A 23,760-nucleotide genomic window follows, 5' to 3' on the forward strand; every position below is an offset into this window, starting at 1 on the left:
TAAACATAAAACTTAAAAGCTCAGTTAGAATATTAAGGGGGGAGGCGGATGTGCCACTTTTTAAACCAAAAGAAAAACGCGCATGATCTCAGCCCATAAAAGAGTTACAGCTCTAAAATTCGGCACGTCAGTTGCTTTTGTGGAGAACAATATAGAACTGTGAAGAAACGGCGGTGGAACCGCCGCCCCCGCCAAAAACCGCCGAAATTATTTTTACCTTTTCTCGCCATAATAAACAATTTTTAACTATCTGAGATTACCTTTTTTTTCTCATAAAAACATGTTTGAAATATTACAAGTGTCACGTGAAAATATAAGGGAAATTTTTATGGGGAAAAAAAGTTTATCTCAGATGATTGAGAAATGTCTAATTTGGCGAAAAAAAGGCACAAAAATTTGGGCGGGGAACGGCGGCTTTCGGCGGGAGTGGTGGTTCCGCCGCCGTTTCTTTACAGTTCCATATTGTTCTCCACAAAAGCAACTGCTGTGCCGAATTTTAGAGCTGTAACTCTTTTATGGGATGAGATCATGCGCGTTTTATTTTTGGTTTCAAAAAGTCGCACATCCGCCCCCCCTCTTTAGAAAATCAACTTAAAAATTAAACAGTCATAAAAACACTATACAAAGGATACTAGGTAATACTTTAAAGACTGAAAAAAGTTATCAGATGATAACACTGTGTAACAGACCATTGCTTTAAAGGTCCCCGGGACCATAAAAGTACGATTAAACATTAAAAAACAAAATAAAGACAATGAAAAGGCAAAATTTTGTTGATTGATCTTTGCAATAATGAACTTTCCTACCTTAATTGGATGTTTACACTTTGAAAGAATCATATGGTGGGCCCTGTTTCCATTCGCAATGGCAGAAAATCTTTCAATCCATAATTTTCTTGTTGACATTCCTTTCATTTTCAGTGCAGTACACAGGTAGTCATCTGTCTGAGTTGGTTTTGCTCCTAAAAGATAGTTTTATTCTCAGTATTTTTTTTGTTTATAAAAACGCCAAAAGAATTGCCTTTTTCCGCCAATTTAGACAATTCTGTATAATCTAAGACAAACTTGTTTGTTTTTAATAAAAAAAATCATTAGGTATATTTGCACTTTACACTTAAGATTTTTAATACCTATTTAGAAAATAATAATTATAAAATAAAAACTACCTAGAGTTACCTATATAAAACTTCATTTAAGAATGTAAATAAATGAGTTATAGGGTAGCGACTCTGATATTATACTATTCCAAATACCTATCATAGTAAAGTTGTAGATAGCCATCTGATCCTCTTCTTCTATTCCAGCTTTCTTTGTGGAACCTTTGTTATCCATCAAGGCTTGGGTATCCATCAACTAATAAACATTTGATATATTAAAAAAAATATTTTAATTTTGTTTTTATCATTGTTTAACTTTTGTTTCATTTTTGGTGTGAACTATCAGATTTTATTAGTTTTGTTAAGTATACCGGTCCATCGGCTCTTCGGGATTTACAAAATTGGTTTAAATCTTAAAATTATTTATTTTAATATACGCAGAATGCTGTCTATAATACGATGCGATAAATAACTATCAAAATTATTTTACACACTTGATCAACAGCTGTTAGTCCATGAAAATCTTGTAAAATTCCTAAATTTGACTTAACATAAAAAAAATCATGTCTGTTTTTTTCTTCATTTCTTTGTTATTATGAAACTAAATGAAATACCCCAAATATAAAACTAACTTACATCATCATAATTGATAGCAGTAACACCAGTATCAACACCGCTGTTGTGTGCCTTAGCCTCCCACACTTCATTACGAGGAGGAGCTACGTCGTTGCCAGCTGGCAGACCTACAATATTAAAATTAAGTAGATTCAATCAGATAGGTACATACAATTTTTTGAAATATCTTTAATACGCACATATCAAATTTTTGGATTTATCAATAAGACATCTATCAATGGAACCGAATTATCTTTAAGCTTGCCTTAGTACGGCGGACCAAACAGGCATATTTAAAAATATCCAATACTTCATGGAAATTATTTTCAATTTTTGGCAAAAAACGATTGAAGAGTGAAATACAAATTTACCTTCGGTTATCTCATTTCCAGCCTGGACGCCGCCACAGCCCAGATAATCAGCTGCTTTGCCAGGCGGGAAAAAGTACATCATGTACAGGTTGCACATCTCATCTCCGGCGGTCGCACCGATGAAAGTCACCTTTTACATTCAAGGATAAGTAAATAAGCTAGAAGTAGGTTTTAATGCAATTTGCAAGGCCGTTAAGCATTTTTTACAACTACAAGTGAGATGAACAAAGTTTTTAAACAGGATCTTTTTAAGTTAAGATAATTTTTCACAATTTTGGCGAAACTGACACACATATGATATGTTATTAAATCTGAAAACTAATAATTTCCCTTATTTTCTTATCCTAAGCGCCTGCCTTGTCTCTGGTGGTGCTGTTGTAGGTACACCTAGCCGCCAGGTATTCTCCAGGTTTAACTGTCTGCAGCTGTTTCATTGGATAGAAAGCCTGTGGCCACTGGGGGCTGCCCTTGGCAATCTGGCGGTACTCGTTCGACTTCTCGTTGAAGGCGTACCCAGAGATTACGCTTCCAAGTGAATGCGCATGGGTTCTATAGCAATAAAAAAGAATAGTTAAAGGATGCAAGGACTTTTTTTTAATCCACTGAACAATGTGGCAAAGAAAGAATTAATTTATGTTTTGTATTACTTTTTCTATTTAAAATTAAAATTGAAAGCAGAGTGGATCGATTCCCTCCCCCCCCCCCCCCTCTAGGGGCGTAGTCGCTCGGAAGTAGATAATAAAGTACTTAAAATGTAATAAATAAAGACTTAACAAGTGTACCTAAATCCAAAGAAGTGTAGAGGGACCTCTGCTGGAAGCTTACAGTTAATATCCAGATGAACCTTTTCTTCATGTGGAGCAATCTGACCGCCTGTGCATTGAAAGATTTTTAAAACTTTGTGGTACACTAATTCTATAAACTAATGAAATAAAAAGCTATCATCACTAACATCAATAATAGAATCTTATTTTTAGTAAAAGTTAAAGCTCGAGTCAAAATAATGAAGTTTGTTAGCAGCTCATCACAAAAGCTAGAAACCATTTTTTATTTTTTTAAAGAGGTAGGTAACATGTAGAAATTAAGGGGTAGGAGGGGTTCTGTGGTCTAATTATTGTTTCGAGTAACTATAATGCATTTCCTACTTTCCATTTAAATTCGTTTTTTCCTTCCTAATAAATAATTTATCCGACTTTTTTTTTAGCTTTATGTGTAAAGAAAAAATTGCCGCTAATAGAAAAAATACCTAGCCTGAGAGTAAAGCAATCTTACCTGTAACCATAAGCAAAATGCCAGCTTGATAGGTCGGAGGAGTCATCTGGTATTTAAGGGAGAGTCCTGTGTTGTCTGCGTCAGGTAGGGGGTGGGCATAATGTACCTTAATTAGATTCGATTAATATCTGAATGAAAGGGGGTAGATACGCCAATTATTGAAACACAATATAATTCCATACGGACCAAAATAGAACTGGTAACGCCACGCGATGAAATCAAAATGCTTTTAAACCCCCCCAAAAAAATTTAAAAATCTATAATAATAACCTGTAAAACGAGGTATTTTCTCTCCTTGGGATCCATCTTAAATCCAACATTCTTTGGAAGAGTTGTGGGAGGGGCATTCTTAGCCCAGGCAAACATTATAGAATTTGCATCCTTACACATGGCGTGGTGCATACAATCATATACCTAAACAATAACTATTAATATATATTAAGGTTAAAACATGGATGACGTCATTCGACAACTTCCAAGAGTAGCGAAAGGATTGACCAATGACAAGAGACAGTGAATCTGACAAACAATTCTAAGTGAAAATTTCCCCAAAATCCACTCCCTTCTTTTCGCCCCTCCTGTCCTACTTCCCAAACAAGTTTTGCTCCAAGTTGCGTGCACAAAATAACCAAATTTTCAGTAATTTCAAATGGAATGAATTTGCTGAATCACAGCCCCTGCGATTGACAAACAGACATTGTTGGGTTTCATGTAAATGTAACCAGATCATAAAAATAGAAAAGGTGTATAGGACTGTATAAGAAAGAGTGAAAGTAGATAAATATATAGAGAACCACGAGACCTTACATAGATACACACATACATATATGTGTTACTTGTGAAGACCGCTGGACCAATACTAGATGCTTATTAGTAGTAGGTAGGGAATCTTCACGTAAAATATCAGCTAAAAATTTCCCATCTCCCACGCTTATACATTTTCCCATTCATTTCAGTAGAAAAACTAACAAAACTAGTTTAATCATTATTTTTAAAAAGTTTACCTTGCCAGGTAGTTCATTAGGTTGGTTACAGGTATAGAGGAGCATGTGATGGGCACGATTTGCGTCAGCATCAGGTACAAAACCTTAATTTAATATTTATACATTAGTTTGCAAGTTATTTCAGAACTTCAAAGGAATTAATTTAATCCTTTTATATAAGTGACAGGGTGTCTGAGAGTATCTATGTACCGAAGGATCTCGCTCACCGCTGAACCGATAGGGTTCTTCTGTACAGTGTAGCTTTCTATAAGTCCTGGAAAGGTTCATAACTATTTTGGCGGAGGGTACCTCGAATCTCCTAAGAGAAATTGCCTATAAAAAATTACACCACCCTCGACCCCCCCCCCCCCCCTCCTGAACAAAAGTTTGAATTAGGGGGTGCTTCAAAATAATTTACAAAAAAGCTATTTATGCTACCTGTGATATGAACTGCCTCTTTGGTTCCGCTCAATGCTTCAACATCAAAAGCAGAACATAAATAAGAATCGTCTGTTTCTGGCCTAAAAAAATTATTAATGTTAAAACTTTAATGTTGCAGTTACAGAGTAGCTTCCCATAGGTCTTGGGAAGGTTCATAACTATTTTGGTGGAAGCTAACACCACCGTACCCCTCCCCCCCATCCCAAGAGTAATTGCCAGTAGAAAAATGACCACCCCCAAAAAAAATTTTTATAACCTTTTCTTTTTGAAACTACAATAGAAAGTGGAAGGGGTCGATTTCCCGTCCCCCCTCCCGCAAAGGCCCCAGAGGTCTCTGAGGGCGTAGCCGCTAGTACAAACCTTTACCTGGCCCCAGGCATAACAAGGTCCAGCTGTTTTCCGTTTGTGTCCACAGAGTTGGCTGTATGCTTCCCCTTGGGTGGTTCACCAGCCCCGGCCAGGTGGCAGGTCAACAGCACCACCACCACCACAAGGCTTGGGGTGTAGGCGCCGTACAGGTACATATCTAAAAAGAAATATATAAAAAGTTTGAATGCAAATAAAGAGGGATAAATTATAACATTTTTAAAACTTGGTAGGTAATAAACTTTAGTGGCAAATATAATTACAATATATACCTAGAAAAAAAGTTAAAACAATGTAAAAGCAAATCCAAAAACAAAATCTCACCTAAAAGTGATGTCAATTGTCTCAAAAAAAATTATTTGTCAAAGTTGAAAATAAATAAAGAGCTCAAAACATTTTCTTCTGAAATATAAAATATATTTGTAGAAGATATTTGATAAAGAGGTAATATATAAAATAAAATACATAGAAGAGATTCAGTCACGTAATATAAAATCACAATTCACAGCCTCATTATTATTAAAACACATTATTAAGCTCATTGTTGCATCACAAAAAAAGATTTGTGTAAAAAATAATTTTTCGTATTCTTCTTTTTAACTTTTTACATCAAAACATCTAACGGACTGCTGATACGAATGTTTTCAAAGCCATCACCTTCTGATTTGATTTCAAACCTGAATAAAATATTAATCCTATTAACATACAATTTAACTTTGTTATTGGGTTAAATGTTTACAAGGGATCTAGGGCCGATAAATTAATGTACATCCCCAATGATGATACACAAAATTAAGCTTTCTGTAGATTATAATTACTGGCTGAAACGTTGAAAGTACCAAAGTTGTTAGGTAACTGTTATTATAAGACTTTGGGGACTACTGCAATAAACAGCACATTGTCCCGTCTATCGGAATGTTTACATTTAAAGGGCAATAATAAATATGAATCATCTTGAATTAAATTATTTTACTGGTATCTCAACTCTTAAACTCGACGTTTTTTAATAAGAATAAAAATAATTTTTTTTCGCAGGGACTAGTTTATTTGGATATTGACTCCCAAGAGTTCATGTAGCCTAAAACGTACCAAATTTTATACGTAAGTTTTAAAAAGTAACAAAAAAATGTCGTTTAATTGTTTTGCGAGACTTTGTTGGGGATACTTAAAGGTGTTTCATTATATAGAATAAATCTTTAGTTCAAGTTGAGAAATGTCAATATTCTAGTACATAGCATTAATTCAATTCGCGCAACATTTCTACAAAAACTTGCAAAATCAACAACAAAAAAATAATACCTAACAAGTCCACTTTTTCCTTGTTCCGTACACCAGAAACTCAGGTAGAACATGTTTCCTATTCTAAAATACAAATTAATAATATTATTAGGTTTAGGAAACTCATTAGTTTTACTCCAAGATCCAGGATCTCTAACAAATGGTGGTAAAGCCGTTAGAATCATTGAACTAAAAAAAATATCTAATATTTTAATTGCTTTTCACGTATTTATTCGAAACCGATTAATATACTGTGGATTAGAACCGAATCCCATCAATACGAAAAAAACTATTTCTTGGATTGTATTGTAAGAATTTTGACGAAAACCATAGAATTATTTTTTTTTAATAACAAACTAACCTCAAAAATCCATAGGTTCCTTTGTTGAGCTGGCACTTGTATGAGACTCTCTTGACATACATTCCATTGGCATCGAATACCTGGAGCCTGCCCTTGGAATTGTCGGCCACTAGGATGTTACCCTAAAACAAAGTAATGAAACTACTCAACAACTCAATTAATTCTGATTATAGGCTTTATCTTTGGACTGAGAGGATAAGTTAGTTATTAGGGATAAAATGAAAAATAAGGGGGGGGGGGAAGTTTGTACGTACAGTTATAGGAAATGAAATTCAGTGTAAATGTTTGGGAGGGCAGTGTGGGCTTGTTTTTATAGTTATCAACCTAATTCTTTTTGTAAAGTCTCTTATATGACTGGATGTGCACATAAAACTTTGAAAATTGAATTTCGGCACTTTCCTTCTTGGGGCTTGTGGAGCACAAAAAAACCCCCAAACGCTAAAAATATGAGTTCTGAGCTTATTTTTAAAGATATCAACCTGATTTTTAAAAAATAATACTCTTTTAACATAACTGAATCAACGAACCATTACAGATTTCATTTTGGGACTTTCCTTCTTGGGGCTTGTGGAGCACAAAAACCCCCCAAACACTAAAAATATGAGTTCTGAGCTTATTTTTAAAGATACCAACCTGATTTTTTTTAAATAATACTTTTTTAACATAACTGAATCAACGAACCATTACAGATTTCATTTTGGGACTTTCCTTCTTGGGGCTTGTGGAGCACAAAAACCCCCAAAACACTAAAAATATGAGTTCTGAGCTTATTTTTAAAGATATCAACCTGATTTTTTAAAATAATACTCTTTTAACATAACTGAATCAACGAACCATTACAGATTTCATTTTGGGACTTTCCTTCTTGGGGCTGGTGGAGCACAAAAACCCCCAAAACACTAAAAATATGAGTTCTGAGCTTATTTTTAAAGATATCAACCTGATTTTTTTAAAATAATATTTTTTTAACATAACCAAATCAACGAACCATTACAGATTTCATATTGGGACTTTCCTTCTAGGGGCTTGTGGAGCAAAAGATCCCCCCAAAAAACTAAAAATATGAGTTCTAAGCTTATTTTAAAATATATCAACCTGATTTTTTTAAATAATACTTTTTTAACATAACCTAATCAACGAACCATTACAGATTTCATTTTGGGACTTTCCTTCTTGGGGCTGGTGGAGCACAAAAACCCCCAAAACACTAAAAATATGAGTTCTGAGCTTATTTTTAAAGATATCAACCTGATTTTTTTAAAATAATATTTTTTTAACATAACCAAATCAACGAACCATTACAGATTTCATATTGGGACTTTCCTTCTAGGGGCTTGTGGAGCAAAAGATCCCCCCAAAAAACTAAAAATATGAGTTCTAAGCTTATTTTAAAATATATCAACCTGATTTTTTTAAATAATACTTTTTTAACATAACCTAATCAACGAACCATTACAGATTTCATTTGGGACTTTCCTTCTAGGGGCTTGTGGAGCAAAAGACCCCCAAAACACTAAAATAAGAGTTCTAAGCTTATTTTTAAAGATATCAACCTGATTTTTTTAATAATACTTTTTTAACATAACCGAATCAACAAACCATTACAGATTGCATTTTGGGACTTTCCTTCTAGGGGCTTGTGGAGCAAAAGATCCCAAAACCACTAAAAATATGAGTTCTGAGCTTATTTTAAAGATGTCAACCTGATTTTTTTTAAAGAAAACTTTCTTAACATAACTGAATTAAGGAATCATTACAGATTTAATTTTGGACTTTCCTTTTAGGGTCTAGTGGAGCAAAAGACCCCCGAAAACACTAAAAATATGAGTTCTGAGCTTATTTTTAAAGATATCTACCTGATTTTTATAAAATAATACTTTTGGGGGTCTTTTGCCCCACTAGCTTTTAGAAGGATAGTCATAACTGAATCAACGAACCATTACAGATTTCATTTTGGGACTTTCCTTCTTGGGGCTTGTGGAGCACAAAAACCCCCCAAACACTAAAAATATGAGTTCTGAGCTTATTTTTAAAGATACCAACCTGATTTTTTTTAAAATAATACTTTTTTAACATAACCGAATCAACGAACCATTACAGATTTCATTTTGGGACTTTCATTCTTGTGATTTGTGGAGCAAAAGACCCCCAAAAACTCTGAAAGTATGAGTTCTGAGCTTATTTTTAAATATATCAACCTGATTTTTATAAAATAATACTTTTGGGGGTCTTTTGCCCCACTAGCTTTTAGAAGGATAGTCCCTAAATGAAATCTGTAAAAGTTACCAAGTTCAGTTATGTTAAAAAAGTGTTCTTTAAAAAAAACAGGTTGATATCTTTAGAAAATAAGGTCAGAACTAATAATTTTAGTGTTTTGTGGTTCTTTTGCTCCACAAGCCCCTAGAAGGAAAGTCCCATTTTTAGTGTTTTGGGGGTCTTTTGCTCCAGTAGACCCTAGAAGGAAAGTCCGAAAATGAAATCTGTAATGGTTTCTTAGTTTGGTTATGTTAAAGAAGTAGGTATTATTTTTAAAAAATCAGGTTGATGTCTTTAAAAATAAGCTCAGAACTAATATTTTTAGTGTTTTGTGGTTCTTTTGCTCCAAAAGCCCCTAAAAGGAAAGTCCCAAAATGAAATCTGTAATGGTTCTCTAGTTTGGTTATGTTCAAAAAGATTCCTTAAAAAAATCAGGTTGATATCTTTAAAAATAAGCTCAGAACTCATATTTTTAGTGTTTTTTGGGGGTCTTTTGCTCCACAAGCCCCTAGAAGGAAAGTCCCAAAATGAAATCTATAATGGTTCGTTGATTCAGTTATGTTAAAAAAGTATTATTTTAAAAAATCAGGTTGATATCTTTAAAAATAAGCTCAGAACGCATATTTTTAGTTTTTGGGGGTCTTTTGCTCCACAAGCTCCTAGAAGGAAAGTCCCAAAATGAAATCTGTAATGGTTCATTGATTCGGTTATGTTAAAAAAGTTTCCATAAAAAAAATCAGTTTGATATCTTTAAAAATAAGATCAGAACTCATATTTTTTGTGTTTTTGGGGGGTCTTTTGCTCCACAAGCCCCTAGAAGGAAAGTGCCGAAATTCAATTTTCAAAGTTTTATGTGTACATCCAGTCATATAAGAGAGCCTACAAAAAGAATTAGGTTGATAACTATAAAAACAAGCCCACACGGCCCTCCCAAACTTTTATACTGAATTTCATTTCCTATAACTGTACAAACTTCCCCCCCCCCCCTAATCCAGACGGTCTCTGGACAGGTAAAAATATAAAAAAAATTAGGAGTTCGAGGTCATCTTATGAAACAAAATATGCATCTTTTTTCTTTCACTATTTAAATAACATTCAAATGCATATTTTGTTTATTAAGTTGAACTCTAACTGTTTAAAAAAAAATTAAGTTTTATATGTCCAGAGTCAACCTGGAGGACTGCAGCTCCTGAGGCCTATCCAAAAATATACCTGATCATCAATAAGTATGGGTAAAGGATTGATCAGATGGTCTTTACTCTTTCCATAACAACCAATGTTTAATTGTTCACTAGAATAAAAACAATGTTTTTGTCAAAATAATAATAAAGCTTCGCTATATATTATTAAAATTAACCGAAGTCCATTCTTAGAAAGGTACTATGTGACAAAAGAGCACTTCCCTTACGCACATTTTTAATCTTACAATTATGTTTGGTGAAAACATTTTGTAGGTTAGATTAGGTTATATTGGGTCCTGGGTGGCCCCGCAGGGTTAGGGCACCGCAGGTATAAGTACATTAGAGGTTAGGCATAGCAAAAAAATATCCTCGGCCCCACCACCTCTTTTCAAATTATTTTAAATATAAAGGGGGAGTGGTTTTCAGTGCTCAATAGGCATTTGTGGTAAAGCACCAAATATTTATTCATAAATCCTTACCCATTGGCTATATTGAGAACATAAATTTTGGCGGCGCCAAAATCCGAGATGTATACTTTGCCCTTGTAGTAGACAAGGTAGCGTGGCAAGGGTTCCATTCCAGTCCTAAAAATAACAGTTAAAAATCTAGACATTGCGTTAAACATGCAAAAAAAAAGCCTCTAAAAAAGTAAGTTTATCCTACCCACAAAATATCTGCACGGTTCCAAAGAAACCCCACCAACAACCACCCAATTAAAAGTTCACTTATGTCTTCCTTTAAAAAAAAAAAAAACTCTGACAAGTAATAATTCACCTTAGGATAAAAAAATGAAAATCAACACATTATTGTGCCTCAGCATTCTGTGATTACTACATTACAGAAAATATTGCAAAAGTCGAGGAAACTGGTAATTTTTACTAACAAAAAGATCGTGTACAATATTTCTTTCAGTGATTCGATTCACTATCAAAGGGAAAAACTTACATTGAGTTAGTATCAAGATTAAGTTGTAAAGAATCTCCAACTTCATATCTATCACTACCTTCTTCCATCTTGAAAATCCTGACAAAATACATAGTTAATAGAAATATTGTATCTGTGTGCAGGGATAAGACAATGAACGATAAATTAATATACATTACCAATAATTAAAAAATGAAAAATATTACCCTTCTAAAGATTAGAATTATTGTTAAAAAAGTTTAAACAGTGCTAGTTTAAAGTCAAAAAATTAGAAATCAATGATCCAACAAACAAGATAACGTGGTTAGAAAACATTGGATTCCCGTACAATTTACAGCCCAATGACCCCTCCCTCCCTTGTCTGTGAGTGTATGTAATGATATTGCATCTGAGGAAGGTCATAATATTCTAATATTTGTCCCAACTGCTACGACCATTGTCTGGAAGTCAAAAATATAAGGGGGGAAGGTTATTACAACTATTTAGTAATCACTGATTAAATGGCACTTAGAGTTCGAATTTCGATCTGAAATTTTGCATAAATAATCCTTGGTAGGTAGGTCTATTTTCCCTAAATCGAACAAAAAGTTGAAAAATTAACGGCTAGCGGCTCAGCAGTTTAGCCGTTTTTTTCCTATTTTCAGGGCAAATTCACCATTAATTACGTAGGATTCAACTTTTTAAAACATATTTTTGGTTTAATTTATGTTCAATAAAAGCAATAACCTTTTTTTTAATTTCTAGTACCAACAGCTACCGGCTAGAACTGTTGATAAGGTTTTTGAGTGACAAAAAGTATTATGTTGAGATAGGTTTCGTGACTAATTTGCTCTTAAGATCGCCAAAAAATAGCAAAACGGCTGAGCAGCCAGCCGTTAGCCGTTACATTTCCAACTTTTTGCTCGATTTAGGGAAAATAGACCTACCAAGGATTATTCATGCAAAATTTCAGATAGAAATTCGAAACCTAAGTGCCATTAATCATTGATTACGAGATGGTTGCATTATTGTGCCTGTTTCTATGCGAAGGCATTCCTATTATTCTTTCAATAAATGTCGAACTTGTATTCAATCTATACTCAACCCATCGTCGGATACATTTAGTATTTTGCTGACAACAAAGGGGTGAAGCGGATTAGACACTTTTTGAAATGAAAAATAAAACTAAATGAAACTCTTCCAAAAAGTAAGTTACAGCACTGACATTTGGCATGGCAGTTGCTTTAATGAGGTACAATGTGAAGAAACGGCGGCGAAACCGCCGCTCCTGCCAAAAACTGCCATTCACAGCCGAATTTATTTTTTATCGAGTTTCTTTGTGTTTTAGGTTTGGTTTCAACTTTCAAGGGATGTCTCATCCGCCTATCCCACTTTCTTCATACCTGACAAAATATTTATCAACTGCATGCTCCAGTGAAACAAGGTCCTGATCCTCTGTTTCATCCAGGCCACGGAATAGCCCCTCGATAAGAAACTTGCGCTCATAGTTCGTCCCATTGAAACTGTAGATTGAAATTCCTAAATAAAAAATATGGGAGCTTCTGCTTAGTCAGGAATAAGGTATAGCCAACAAGCGATATCAGAGTGTAAATTTCATATCACATTAAAACTAAATAATCATTTTTCATCCCTATAAAACATCTGAAGAATTTTTACCTTTAAAAGCTTCAATTACAGCAACACTTCCACAAGACAAGGCAAGAAGATGCATAGGCTTGGCTAGATCACTCTTGAAGCTTGGAAACCAACCCTGCAAATTTTAATATGAATGAAATGAAATAAGGCTTGCAACATTCATAAGCGAAGCTCAACATATGAAAAAGTGGCCAATAGTGAGTAACAACACATTTAATTAATATTCCTCATTATCTTGTAGTTTAAACAATAGCCAAAAAACGGCTGAGCCGTTAGCCGTTACTTTTCCAACTTTATTTAGAATAGTTAAGATTTTGTTTTTTTTAAACTTAAAACATTTTCAGGATCATTCCAAATATATAACCCTCATGAAACTAACTTTATCCTTACCCTTAATTCAAATGTATCTTCATCATACAATCCAATCCTATTTCTTAGCGTTTCAGAAACCATTACAGCCTTCATTAATTTTATGATTAGGTCAAAATATAAGGTGACATTTTTATGTTAAACTAAAGGGATAGTTGCATGAAGAGCATTTCAGAAAACAGATTTCAAGCAAAAGTTATAAGTGTACCATTAAACATATATAATCTTATAAAACAATAACAAATAATCAAAAAATCACTAAATTAGTCGTCGAAAAAATATGCAGTTCACTAAATTCATGTTTAAATGCATTTCGTGCAACTATCCCTTTTTTCTCTTTTTTAAATTCTTGCAAATGCTAAAATTTTCATACTTAGATAAGGTAATGATAGGGCAATGTAAAATAAATTATCATTTTTGTCAATTAAAGGCAGAATGTCCTACAGTACACTACAGTACAATGGGGGTTAAATAAACTTATAGTATTTATAAGGTTTAAAGCACTAAATTTTGCATGTTAGATGCTTCAAGAGTTTAAAAACTGTGGGTTTACAATGAAAAAGCCTTAAATTAAAAAATATATATTTCTAATCATTCCTTGTGTCTTCTTAAGTGAGTCATAAACGTTGGAGATTCAAGATAATCCTTGCCAGATTCATACACTTTGTCCACTTTAATGTTTCCAGCAATAAAATTGAAAGAGGATGGCTTATTTGCATCCTCCCAAAGTGTGCACTCTAGGGCGGAAGCGTGCGTCAAACGATCTTCTATAAATCAGAACAAAAATAAGTTGGTTTAAGGAAAAGAATACTACCTAAATAAAATGACAATTTGTAAATAATCGAAACTGTACCTACATAAAAAGTCTTTTTGACTAAAAGTTAATCATATTAGGTTTAAGTTTCCTTAATCACATCTTATTTATTCCTTTATTAATAGTTTCTTCCCATCTTGAGTTTTCTAGAGGATGTGTTTCTTGATTTTCTTCGCTTTCACTAATAAGTTGCACATCTTCATTCCATATGGAATCCTAAATAAAAGGGGACTATGTACGAACGAGAGCAAACGATGTTAGGCACCTTCCAGCTGTGATGTCAGTAATAATTATGCACAACTACTTGGTTTATATTATACCTATAGGGCTAAATGAGTGATCAAGCTAAATTCAACAAAACATTAAAGGATGTTATTTTGGTCAAGATAGTACTCCTGTAGCTCCTGGTGCATATCCTGAAAATTTTACTTCTTTTCCACCAATTTATATTTAGTTAATAATTAATCTCTTAGTATATATTATTTTATTTTGTATGAGACTAAACATCATAATGTAAACTCTAAATTGTCGATAGATAGCAGCAATTTAGAGTATTGTATGTGCTATCTCCTAAGCTAGGGGGTACCTGGCAGCACCAAATAAACATTATTATTATTATTATTATTATGTTTCCTCAAAAATCGCTTAATATTTCAAAGTTTTTCTATAAAATCAAGTTGAAATTTATTCTATTTAGATCATGTAACTATATTACACAGAAACCTGAAACATTCATAAAATAAATACTCAATATTACTTCTGGAAGGTGCTTAACATTACTTGCTCTCGATGAAGACTCGATCCCTTTAGATCTAAAAATTACTAAATTTTTTTTTTTAAAATGCGAAAAAGGTAAATAGAGTTTAAACATTTGTTAGAAATCAATTTCAGGTTGATTATAGTTTAATATACCTATTTTATCGTAGGTTTAAAATTTTTCAAGTTATAGTTTTAGTCGAAATCGTCCGATACTCTAGTAAAGAACAGACTATTAAAATACTAGATTCTTATTCTAAGCTATCTTTTAAAGTAAATTTTGTCATAAGAGCAAAACCAAAAAAGTTCATCCACCACAAAGATAATATGTCTAGGACGTAAGGTCAGGATCCTTATTATCTTAATTTATTAATGAAATATCTACCTCCAGAACTGTTTTATCTCTGGTGTTATCGTTGGTTAGCTCTTCCTTAATAGGACGTCCAAACATTGGAAATCCTGGGGTGTCGGGTAAGGATTCATCTGACTGAAATATTTCACAAGTAATAAAATTCTAGATTTAAAATGTGGTTGAAGGAGCATTTTTTAATCGCCTAAACTATTAACGACACTTGCAACAATAATTTAAATCAAATGACAAAAAAAATTAATTATGCAGTAGGTATGAAAGCACTGAAAAAAAAATCAAAAGCGCATCTTTCAGTGATGCCTCAAAACTTGCCCAACCCAAGGAAGATTGGAGAACCATTGTGCGTGGCCTACGTTCTAATGAGAACTAAAAGGCATTGATGATGATGATAATAAAAGCACCGTAAGCCAAAATTCCAAAATTGTGTACCTCATAAATAGGAGAGGGTGCATTGTTAACTGTAGGTCGTCTTGAGGAATTGTACACAAAATTCTGCTGAGGCTTGCTCACAGGTATAGGCATGGCAGATGTCCAGCTTTGTCGTGGTGACATGCTGGATTGGCCTGATTGCATGTGTGATGATCCACTTGTAGTCGTGGTTGGTCCACTTTGTATGGCAGCTGTCCTGCCTGGACCACTTTGTAAGGCAGCTGCCCCATTTGATCCATTTGGCATGGTGGTTGGTGTCCTTGATGTGGCAGCTGACCCGCTTGATCCACTTTGTGTGGTAGTTGGTCCTCTTGATACGGCAGCTGTATTGCTTTGTCCTCTGTCTCCCATATTCTACAAAAAGCAAACTTGTATAAGTATTACTTTTCATTTATACCCGCGACCGTGGCTCAACACGAAGCGCATGCGCATCCGCTCGTCGCCAGGAAGGTGATAGGTTCGAATCTCTGTCCGACACTGCGTCATAACTAAAGACATTAAAATGGTTCCTACTGCTGCTAGGATAATGTCAGAAGCGCGATATAAATAGTTATAGTAGAAGGAATGCCTTGGCCCAAAATAGGCGCAACTCATTACCATGCACAGTTAGGACTTCTCAGACAAAGGTGGTGCAATCAGAGGGTTGGTTGCCTGATGGGTGTTGATACCCTAGGCGATTGAGCGCGTTACATTGCAATTTAAAATGCAGAGTATCTTCAAAGGTGACGTGTAGAGGACTTTATCCAAAACGTCACCACGCCCCTCGAGTCAATAGTCAATTTCTTTTAATTTAAGAGCATCTATTTTCTAATCAAGCAATTTATAAGTTCTTGATAGTGTCTTAACGTTTTTTAAACCACTAGGTACCTATTTATCAGGGGGTGTATAATTTTTTACCCTGGCTGCTAAATATTTCATTTATTCCCCAACCTAGTTTTTTCCATAATGAGGTGGGAGGGAATGTTTAATGTAACTCAAAATATAAATCTTACCTTATCACTTGCAGCCGTAGTCCATGAAGTTCCTTTATCAGCTGTTTTCTTGCTTCTAGGAACAGCATTGATACCAGTTACGCCATCTGACGTTTTGGTTCGTCCTTGTTGCACCTGGTACCGCTTGTTATCTTGTTTTACCTACAACAATAAATTTTCAATCATTCTTTTAAGATACAACGAGTAGATAAAGATGAAACATAGACCAAAAACTTATTTATATAAAATAGTTTCATTAAAAGGAGTAACTATCCGATCCTTGATAATAAAAACAGTTGAAACATTAGAGTGTTTATACATGGTTTTTTATAAACCAAACCTGGGGTGTAGCTAGCTCTTGATAAATTGTAGTTCTGGGTGCAAAGAGTATGGACCTCTCAGCTGGGGGTGCTATGTCATTGTCTTCAATATCGATTATATCCTAAAAGGGATTACGATAAAAAATGATTTAAAACAGATTTAGATGAATAACTCCAGCCTGTATAAAATCATTCCAAAATACTGTTTAGATAACTAGAAAAAGAATGGAATTTCTTATTTTTTAAACATACAACATAATATTTTCAATCAACGTTATTCACTTCACCTGTTCATGTGAAAAAGGCCGTGACTTTATCTACATTCAAGAAAAGACTTGATAGTCATATTCAGACTTTGGCCTAGATATTCAGACCTCTTACTATGACCCTACTTGGGTTCTTAAGAGTAAAATAACAATAAACAATAAACCTATTGAACAATACACTTGTTACACTGCAAAGATTAATGTTATTTATAGATCCTGCAAATTCTTGTGTAAACTGATGAATGAAGAAAGGCTAAGTGTTAAATTTGCGTCACAATAAGAAAAAACATTTGTATGTAACCAGGGACGGGAAATTACTCTAGTCCCCAAAGTTTTATAAAGAAGTTTTCTTATTCGTTGGCTAAAAACTTCAGGGACTTTTAAAGTTGATTGTCCAAACGTTTCAACCAACAATTGTAATCTACAGAAGGGGTCATTTGTGTATCATTAATATTAATAGGAATGTACATTAATTTATCACCCATTGTCTTATCCCTTTAGATCCCTGGATTTTATTTTGAATGAATACATAACATATTTGAAGATTAAATAAAAATACATTACGTAGGTAGGTATACAAAAGAGACGTTTAAAAAAGAATAACAATTTTTCTTTTGAAGATAAAAAAAGGAGCAGACTCAACTTGACAATCATATTTAAATTTCAAGTGGAGTTTTGACACCCTCTTCCATTCGTTCATATATTTTTTTAGTCTTTTAAAGATAAGTAACTAACCCTTGTACTGGAAGGAGAATTTTCAGTGCTGAGACTTTTCTGCATGGCCTCAACACTTCTGCGTCCAGATTCAGAAACAGGAGCTAACAAGTCCTCTCCCTTAATTGTAGAAAGGAATGACAAAAATAATATACAAGTAAAGTCCTAGAAAGTTACCAAAAAATCGCATTGAGTTATTATTTCTAAAATTATTAGGTAGGTATTTTTATGATTATTGGACAGGGAAATTTTTACATAGTATTTCAAGAGCCTTATAGATTCCGTACTAAAACATATTAGGTATAATGTTAAGTAGTCTAAATAAACTCTCAAATTTAAATATTACAACATTAGTTTATTATCTAAAAACATCTGTAAAATGTGCACTTAAGAGACACAATAGAACTCTTATATTTTTAAAATAAACTTTTCAATTGTTAACTTTTAATTCAAAAGGGAGGGGGCGGTTGTGACACTTTTTGAAACCAAAATTACAGGATTTCAACTTAAAAAAAAAGAGTTTCAGCACAGAAATTGGAAATGACAGTCGCTTTAAAGAGGTACAATGTGGAACTGTGAAGAAAAGTTGGTGAAACTGCCGCTACTGCCGTTTCCCGCCAAAAAAAAAACAATTCGGCGATAGCGGCGGTTCCGCCGCATTTTTTTCACAGTTCCATATTTTACCTCTTTAAAGTAACTGCCATACCAAATTTCAGTGCTGTAACTTTTTTTTAGTTGAGTTCCTTTGACTTATAGTTTTGGTTTCAAAAAGTGTCACAACCGCCCCCCCCCCCTTTTTTCTAACCTGCATTCTAACTCCATTCTCGGTCTCTACCAACTCCGCAGAAGCTGAGGCCGAAGCCAACATCTCTGCAAGCTTTTGGGCTGAAGTCTCTCTAAAAAAAATATATTTTTGAATCTATCTTACATCGGATTTTTACATACGTATTTGACTCATATTGGATTGGTGTTAAAAAATTTTCATAGTTTACTTTTAACAAAAGCATTTGCATATATATTTCTAAAATAATAGAAGTATATTTAATGTTTACCTCATTGTAGAATATTGAGCCTCTGATGCTATTGAAAAGGGAGTGGACACATTTAATGGTTCAGATACCTACAATTGTTATTCTTAATTTAAATACCTATCAATGTAATAAGAAAAATATTGTCTTTCGTGTAACAATGACTACTGATCAGATCTTAAAGATTGCTTATTATTTTAAATTATAACATTTATTTGTCATCTCAAAAGGGAAATGGTCATTCACCAAAGCCTCTTTGAAAAGTTAAGGGGTGTGGATAAACCACAGAAAATAAAAAGAAATTCAACCATAAAAGCGTTATAATTTGGCGTAGAGCAGTGGTTCCTAGTCTTTTTGATTTGGTCCCCACTTTAGACAATGCCTCATCTAAATACTAGAGAGAGAAATTAAGGAAAACACCATCTCTATATTAGCAGGATCTTAGAACAGACAAGCAGATGACATACATCTTATGTTTGTACAAGGATAAAAACTGACCTCTTGAACTGCTGATAGTTGGTATCTGTCCTTTATTTGATTTTGAACAAAAGCAGAGTCGTTCAAACTGGTTGACGGATTTATATCCTAATAACATATTTACATTGGCTTTACTTAAAATAATATTGAAATCCTAACACAAACATATTACAATTTACCTATACTAGTCAGGGAGTAAGGGAGGGGACAATGGGCAGTTAATTCAATTTTATAGTTGTGACCCTTTAAGGTTGAAAACCCAGATATTTCCAGATAAAACAAGCATTTACAATATAGCAACCTTTAGTGGAAATTTTGGACTTTTTGAATTGTTTTTCATTCGAAATGCACCATCCTTAAACTGATGCTTTACTACAAGCCTTTGATTCTAGAGATCAAAACCCTTGTTTACAAATCATTTCCATAATTATTATTATTTAAACTTCGGAAAATTAAGGAAACATACTATTTTACTTTTACAACATCTTTTACCCAAATTTTTTTATTGTATTTATTAAAAAGCTTAGACATGAAAAAGCCTTTAAATAATTATATTACAAAACTTACTAAAACAATTACCTTCCTACAGAACTTTTAACTCAAGTTATTTCATTTAACGAAATAAAAATGAGATACCTTGCGTCAAAATTTCATACTACATAAATAAAATAGTTGAGAACATAAGTACATCTTAATTTTAAAGATCTTAAGGTTTAAGTAACATATCTTAGGATAACTGGTAGCTGCGCTCCTAGCATCCAGGACAGAAAAATAAAATAACACCATCTTGAGATTTTAATGATAAACAAACCTTGAACAACTCAGGACTTCGTGAATTTTCCCTAAAATTTTAAAATTAATCGGATCATTAATTACAGAAATATTAAGCTAAAGACAAAAAACTTTTGCCTTTACATTAAATCAATAAGAAACATCTATCATGTCTAAAGTAACGAAAAGAGCTATGTGCGGGACCTAATTATAGGAAGGCTTTGCTCATAATAACTAATAATCTTAATATAATTTCTTTCTACAACGCACTAATCGGATTGAATTAACATTAAACAAGAATTAGATATAAAAAATGTAATGATTCAATTTACAAAATAATTTTCAAAATCAAAATATTCTGTCTGCTTGTTATTGTTTATCTTTTTGTTGACGCGCTAGTTTGCCGCGAGATTATGCATGATTTTGCGTGACGTCATTCATAATTGGTCCCCAAGATTGGTTAGAAACTGCTAAATTCTTGCATGTTCCCTTTAAGCCAGTCCCCAAAGTCTGAGACTCCTAAAAATTGAATATTCGATCCATTGTCCCCTCCCTTACTCCCTGTATACTAGTGGTTTCGCCCTTAGCCTCTAGGTGCTTCACCCTATGAGGTAATGGAAAGTCAACCCTCTTATGTAGAATTTTTCTTAGAGCTATAAGACATTTTCAAAAAAGTTATTCTTTTTCAAATTACTCTGTGATATTTTTTTTATTTTGGCGGGGGGGGGGGGGGGGTGTCCCACGCCCCAAGAAAATAGCCTAAAACTACCACAGGACAAGTAGGTTTATATTTCCTGAAGAGTGTGGTTACCGATATCTTCAGGGACAGACTAACGGACGGACAGACATCATTCTACTTTGTATTACAGATTGTAAAGGGATAAAATACAACTGTAAGACAATGTTGACTATCAAATAAAGCAGTGCACTGCCCTAAACATTGCAGATAATTTACTTATCCTAGAAAACTCTTAATTAATGTAGATTAATTATGAAAGTAATGTAAATATATTATTCCTGAATTGGACAGCCATTATTGGGCACAGGGCGTCTGTTTGTCATATCCAGGCTGACATAGTCTGACTGGTCAAGATCCATACGAGAGTTGGTCATTAGCATCATGGACTTCTCATCCAGAAACTTACTACTGTTAATCATGTTCTTGCCGTCAGTAACTTCCATTTGCTGTTTTCCATTTAATATATGTTTCCCAAAGAGGGTAACCTGAAAATATCAAGATTTATTTAAAATAGTGGGTCTGAGGAGGATAGAATTAGGGTAATATAATTAAATTACAATACTTTTATAAATGAATTTGCAGTGTATATGAAAATGTTTATATCAAGAAATAAAACTACTTTTAATAAGTTCAATCTGCTGTTATGATTGAAAGTATGTTTCTTACAATTTAAAACTGGAGAATTGCAGTGTTCAAAATCTCCCTTTCCTTATGCCTCAATCAAATTTTCCAAATATCTTGTGAATGCAGACATTTGTAAAATGCCTGCAATTACCTTACGAAATAAAGAAGATAATAAAAATGCATAGAAAGCTATGAGTAATCAATTTTTACCTCCAGATGGCCCTGGCCAGAGGGGAAGACCGGCAGATTCAGTTCAATAAACTGTTTATCCTTTAGGACAGCAAAGTTCCTCTTAATCAAGCCTCTGATACTATCCTTAAGTTTAGGAATGCGCATGGAACCACCACCTTTAAATTATTCAAATCAACACCTCTCAATGTTTTAGTTTATTATTAATCATTTTTTTTTCATTACGTAACAAAATAACATTAAATTATAAAAATGATCAGTGCTATTGTAGATGCCTACTGGGTAAGGCTTACCTTGTCTCGGATGTTCAAGGTCTGGATCAACACTGCTCCAAGAAACTTCTATGGCATTCAGTAAAAATTCGGATTTGAAGCTGTTCGGGTTTTGTGTTATGATAGATGGCTGAAATATGCATAATGTAAACAAAATGTCCCTTTCTTGATTTAAGATTTAATCAAACATGCTTTTTGAATGCTTATGAAATGAAAAATGTATATTACCTTCGGTGAATACACACTATCTGTTTCAAGCCTAAACATTATTGGATCACAATCAACAGTCTTGAAATAAACACATTCCTTCAGTGTGTCCTGAATTTTCTCAGAGTCTAGCACACCAATGAGTCCCATATTGCGACGAAGAAATTCAATGTCTTCGACCAGGGTTTCCATTTTGAGTCTTAGCTGGGCTTGATTCTCCTTCACATTCCCGTTTTGATACATTTCCTAATTAAGATATAAAAATTTATATTATTGCATGCCGTTTAGAAACTCAACTATGGACAATCATTAATTGAAAAATAGGGAGAAAGTACCCTGGCCCAAGGGGCTATTACGTGCTCACCTTAACCTAACCTCAATCAATTCCTATGACAGTGAAATCAATTATGAAGTAAAAATGATAATTGAAGTTATAAAAATAATTCCAATTCACTCACTTATTTAAAAAAAACGTCAGGGGTGAATATTCTACATGGGATCCCCAGCTCAGGGGGGGGGGGGGGAGGAATAAAAAATAAGTGGTTTGAGGGGAAAAAATGTAAAAATTAAGAAAACTGAAAACATTTTTTCTTTTTCCCCCTCCTCCTTGGTGAAAAAAACTAAAAAAATGTGTGGTAGGAGGGATAAAATAAATAAAATATAAAGTTCATTAAATATTTTTCCATTTTCCCCCCTACTTGGTGAGAAAAAACTAGGGGGGGGGGGGGATTAAAAATTTTGTAGCCGGGGAAAAAAAATAACTCTTGTGCAGAATATACACCCCTGACAAACGTAAATGATAAGAATGTTACACCGTCAATTTAATGAATTTAATTGATTAAAAATAATAAAATAAACCTGCTTCATTTTCTTGGCTTTGCTAGCTTCAGCTTTAGTTTTCATTAGGGTATCCAAAACCGCAGTTTTTAATATTCTGGATGTTTCTGTTTCCATGTATTGTATCATTGACAGGGTTCGGGTATACTCTCTAAATTATATCATTATTAATATTTTACACCAGAGAGGTGGGTTCTTACATTAATTACAAAAGTTTAATTATGCATAAATATTAAATGTATTTAATATAAACAAATAATAAATCTTACTTTCTAATCAATGATTTGATGACATCTGAAGAATCTGTTAGCGATTCCAAGGATGATTCAACGTTCTGGAAAAAAATATTTTTTGTTTGTTGAGAATACATTTTCAAATTGTAAAAAAATCTATTTATATATAGGTACCTATCATTTAAAAGCTGTCTTGGATGAACAACGAATATAGTCGACAGTATTAATACAAGACATAATAGAAGAAAGTATAATTAAATATAATTAAGACAGTGTTATCAGATATAGGTAATAGACAGTTGTTATACTAGATACAGTTTTAAACAGTATAACTAAATACAGTAGAAAATATTTCTGGCTTTTTAATGCCTAGCTATATACCTTACTAGTTTTTAAGTGTGATAGGTGCATAATGGTCCTTCTTAAATATATATTTATTGAAAGGAAATGGTAGTTAGGCCATAATAAGAATCTAATTGTTCAACGGACCTCGCATTTAGAGTTGAAAATAGATTGCAATCGTTCAATCTCTCTTTCAAAATCTCCCTCTCCATATGGGACAGGCATTTTGGATCTCTGAAAATTATTATGTTTA

General features: G+C 33.5%; 2 protein-coding genes across 3 annotated transcripts in view; both read right to left on the reverse strand.

Annotated features, from left to right (window-relative positions):
* Positions 1–5,549, reverse strand: part of LOC145334246 (peptidyl-glycine alpha-amidating monooxygenase B-like) — an 18,730-nt gene extending 13,181 nt beyond the window's left edge. For both annotated transcript variants that reach the window (XM_080179633.1, XM_080179625.1), the window contains exons 1-12: positions 5,469–5,549; positions 5,145–5,304; positions 4,776–4,858; positions 4,359–4,441; positions 3,625–3,768; positions 3,355–3,460; positions 2,865–2,955; positions 2,439–2,631; positions 2,083–2,212; positions 1,733–1,839; positions 1,253–1,352; positions 807–961 (exon numbers count right to left, since the gene is read on the reverse strand). In XM_080179633.1, coding sequence (XP_080035759.1) covers positions 807–961; positions 1,253–1,352; positions 1,733–1,839; positions 2,083–2,212; positions 2,439–2,631; positions 2,865–2,955; positions 3,355–3,460; positions 3,625–3,768; positions 4,359–4,441; positions 4,776–4,858; positions 5,145–5,302 — 1,350 coding nt within the window. In that variant the 5' untranslated portion in view covers positions 5,303–5,304; positions 5,469–5,549. The remainder of the gene's footprint in view (positions 1–806; positions 962–1,252; positions 1,353–1,732; positions 1,840–2,082; positions 2,213–2,438; positions 2,632–2,864; positions 2,956–3,354; positions 3,461–3,624; positions 3,769–4,358; positions 4,442–4,775; positions 4,859–5,144; positions 5,305–5,468) is intronic.
* LOC145334261 (uncharacterized) lies at positions 5,539–23,760 on the reverse strand. The gene is made up of 26 exons (XM_080179642.1): positions 23,655–23,760; positions 23,202–23,266; positions 22,954–23,083; positions 22,117–22,341; positions 21,910–22,018; positions 21,638–21,774; positions 21,080–21,288; positions 19,315–19,399; positions 18,841–18,908; positions 18,594–18,684; positions 17,810–17,908; positions 16,829–16,930; positions 16,510–16,650; positions 15,518–15,871; positions 15,104–15,205; positions 14,076–14,178; positions 13,745–13,915; positions 13,170–13,237; positions 12,801–12,894; positions 12,527–12,662; positions 11,166–11,243; positions 10,700–10,804; positions 10,252–10,330; positions 6,784–6,905; positions 6,444–6,506; positions 5,539–5,821 (listed from the first exon to the last, which is right to left on the reverse strand). Exons 1-26 carry the CDS (start codon positions 23,730–23,732, stop codon positions 5,749–5,751), a joined length of 3,087 nt encoding a protein of 1,028 aa, XP_080035768.1. The 5' UTR covers positions 23,733–23,760; the 3' UTR covers positions 5,539–5,748.

This window comes from Acartia tonsa, chromosome 2 (genome assembly GCF_053477335.1).
Source record: "Acartia tonsa isolate MP-2025a chromosome 2, ASM5347733v1, whole genome shotgun sequence".
Lineage (NCBI taxonomy): Eukaryota > Metazoa > Arthropoda > Copepoda > Calanoida > Acartiidae > Acartia > Acartia tonsa.

Bases quoted from the DNA above. Each gene is read 5' to 3' on its own strand.
- LOC145334261 (XM_080179642.1), bottom strand. From the start codon at position 23,732: ATGCCTGTCCCATATGGAGAGGGAGATTTTGAAAGAGAGATTGAACGA. The intron at 16,651-16,828 runs GTTTGGTTTATA...TTATTGTTGTAG, and splicing joins AAGAGCTAGCTACACCCCAG to GTAAAACAAGATAACAAGCG. The intron at 13,916-14,075 runs GAATAAATAAGA...TCTGATTTATAG, and splicing joins GGAAGAAACTATTAATAAAG to AAGATCGTTTGACGCACGCT.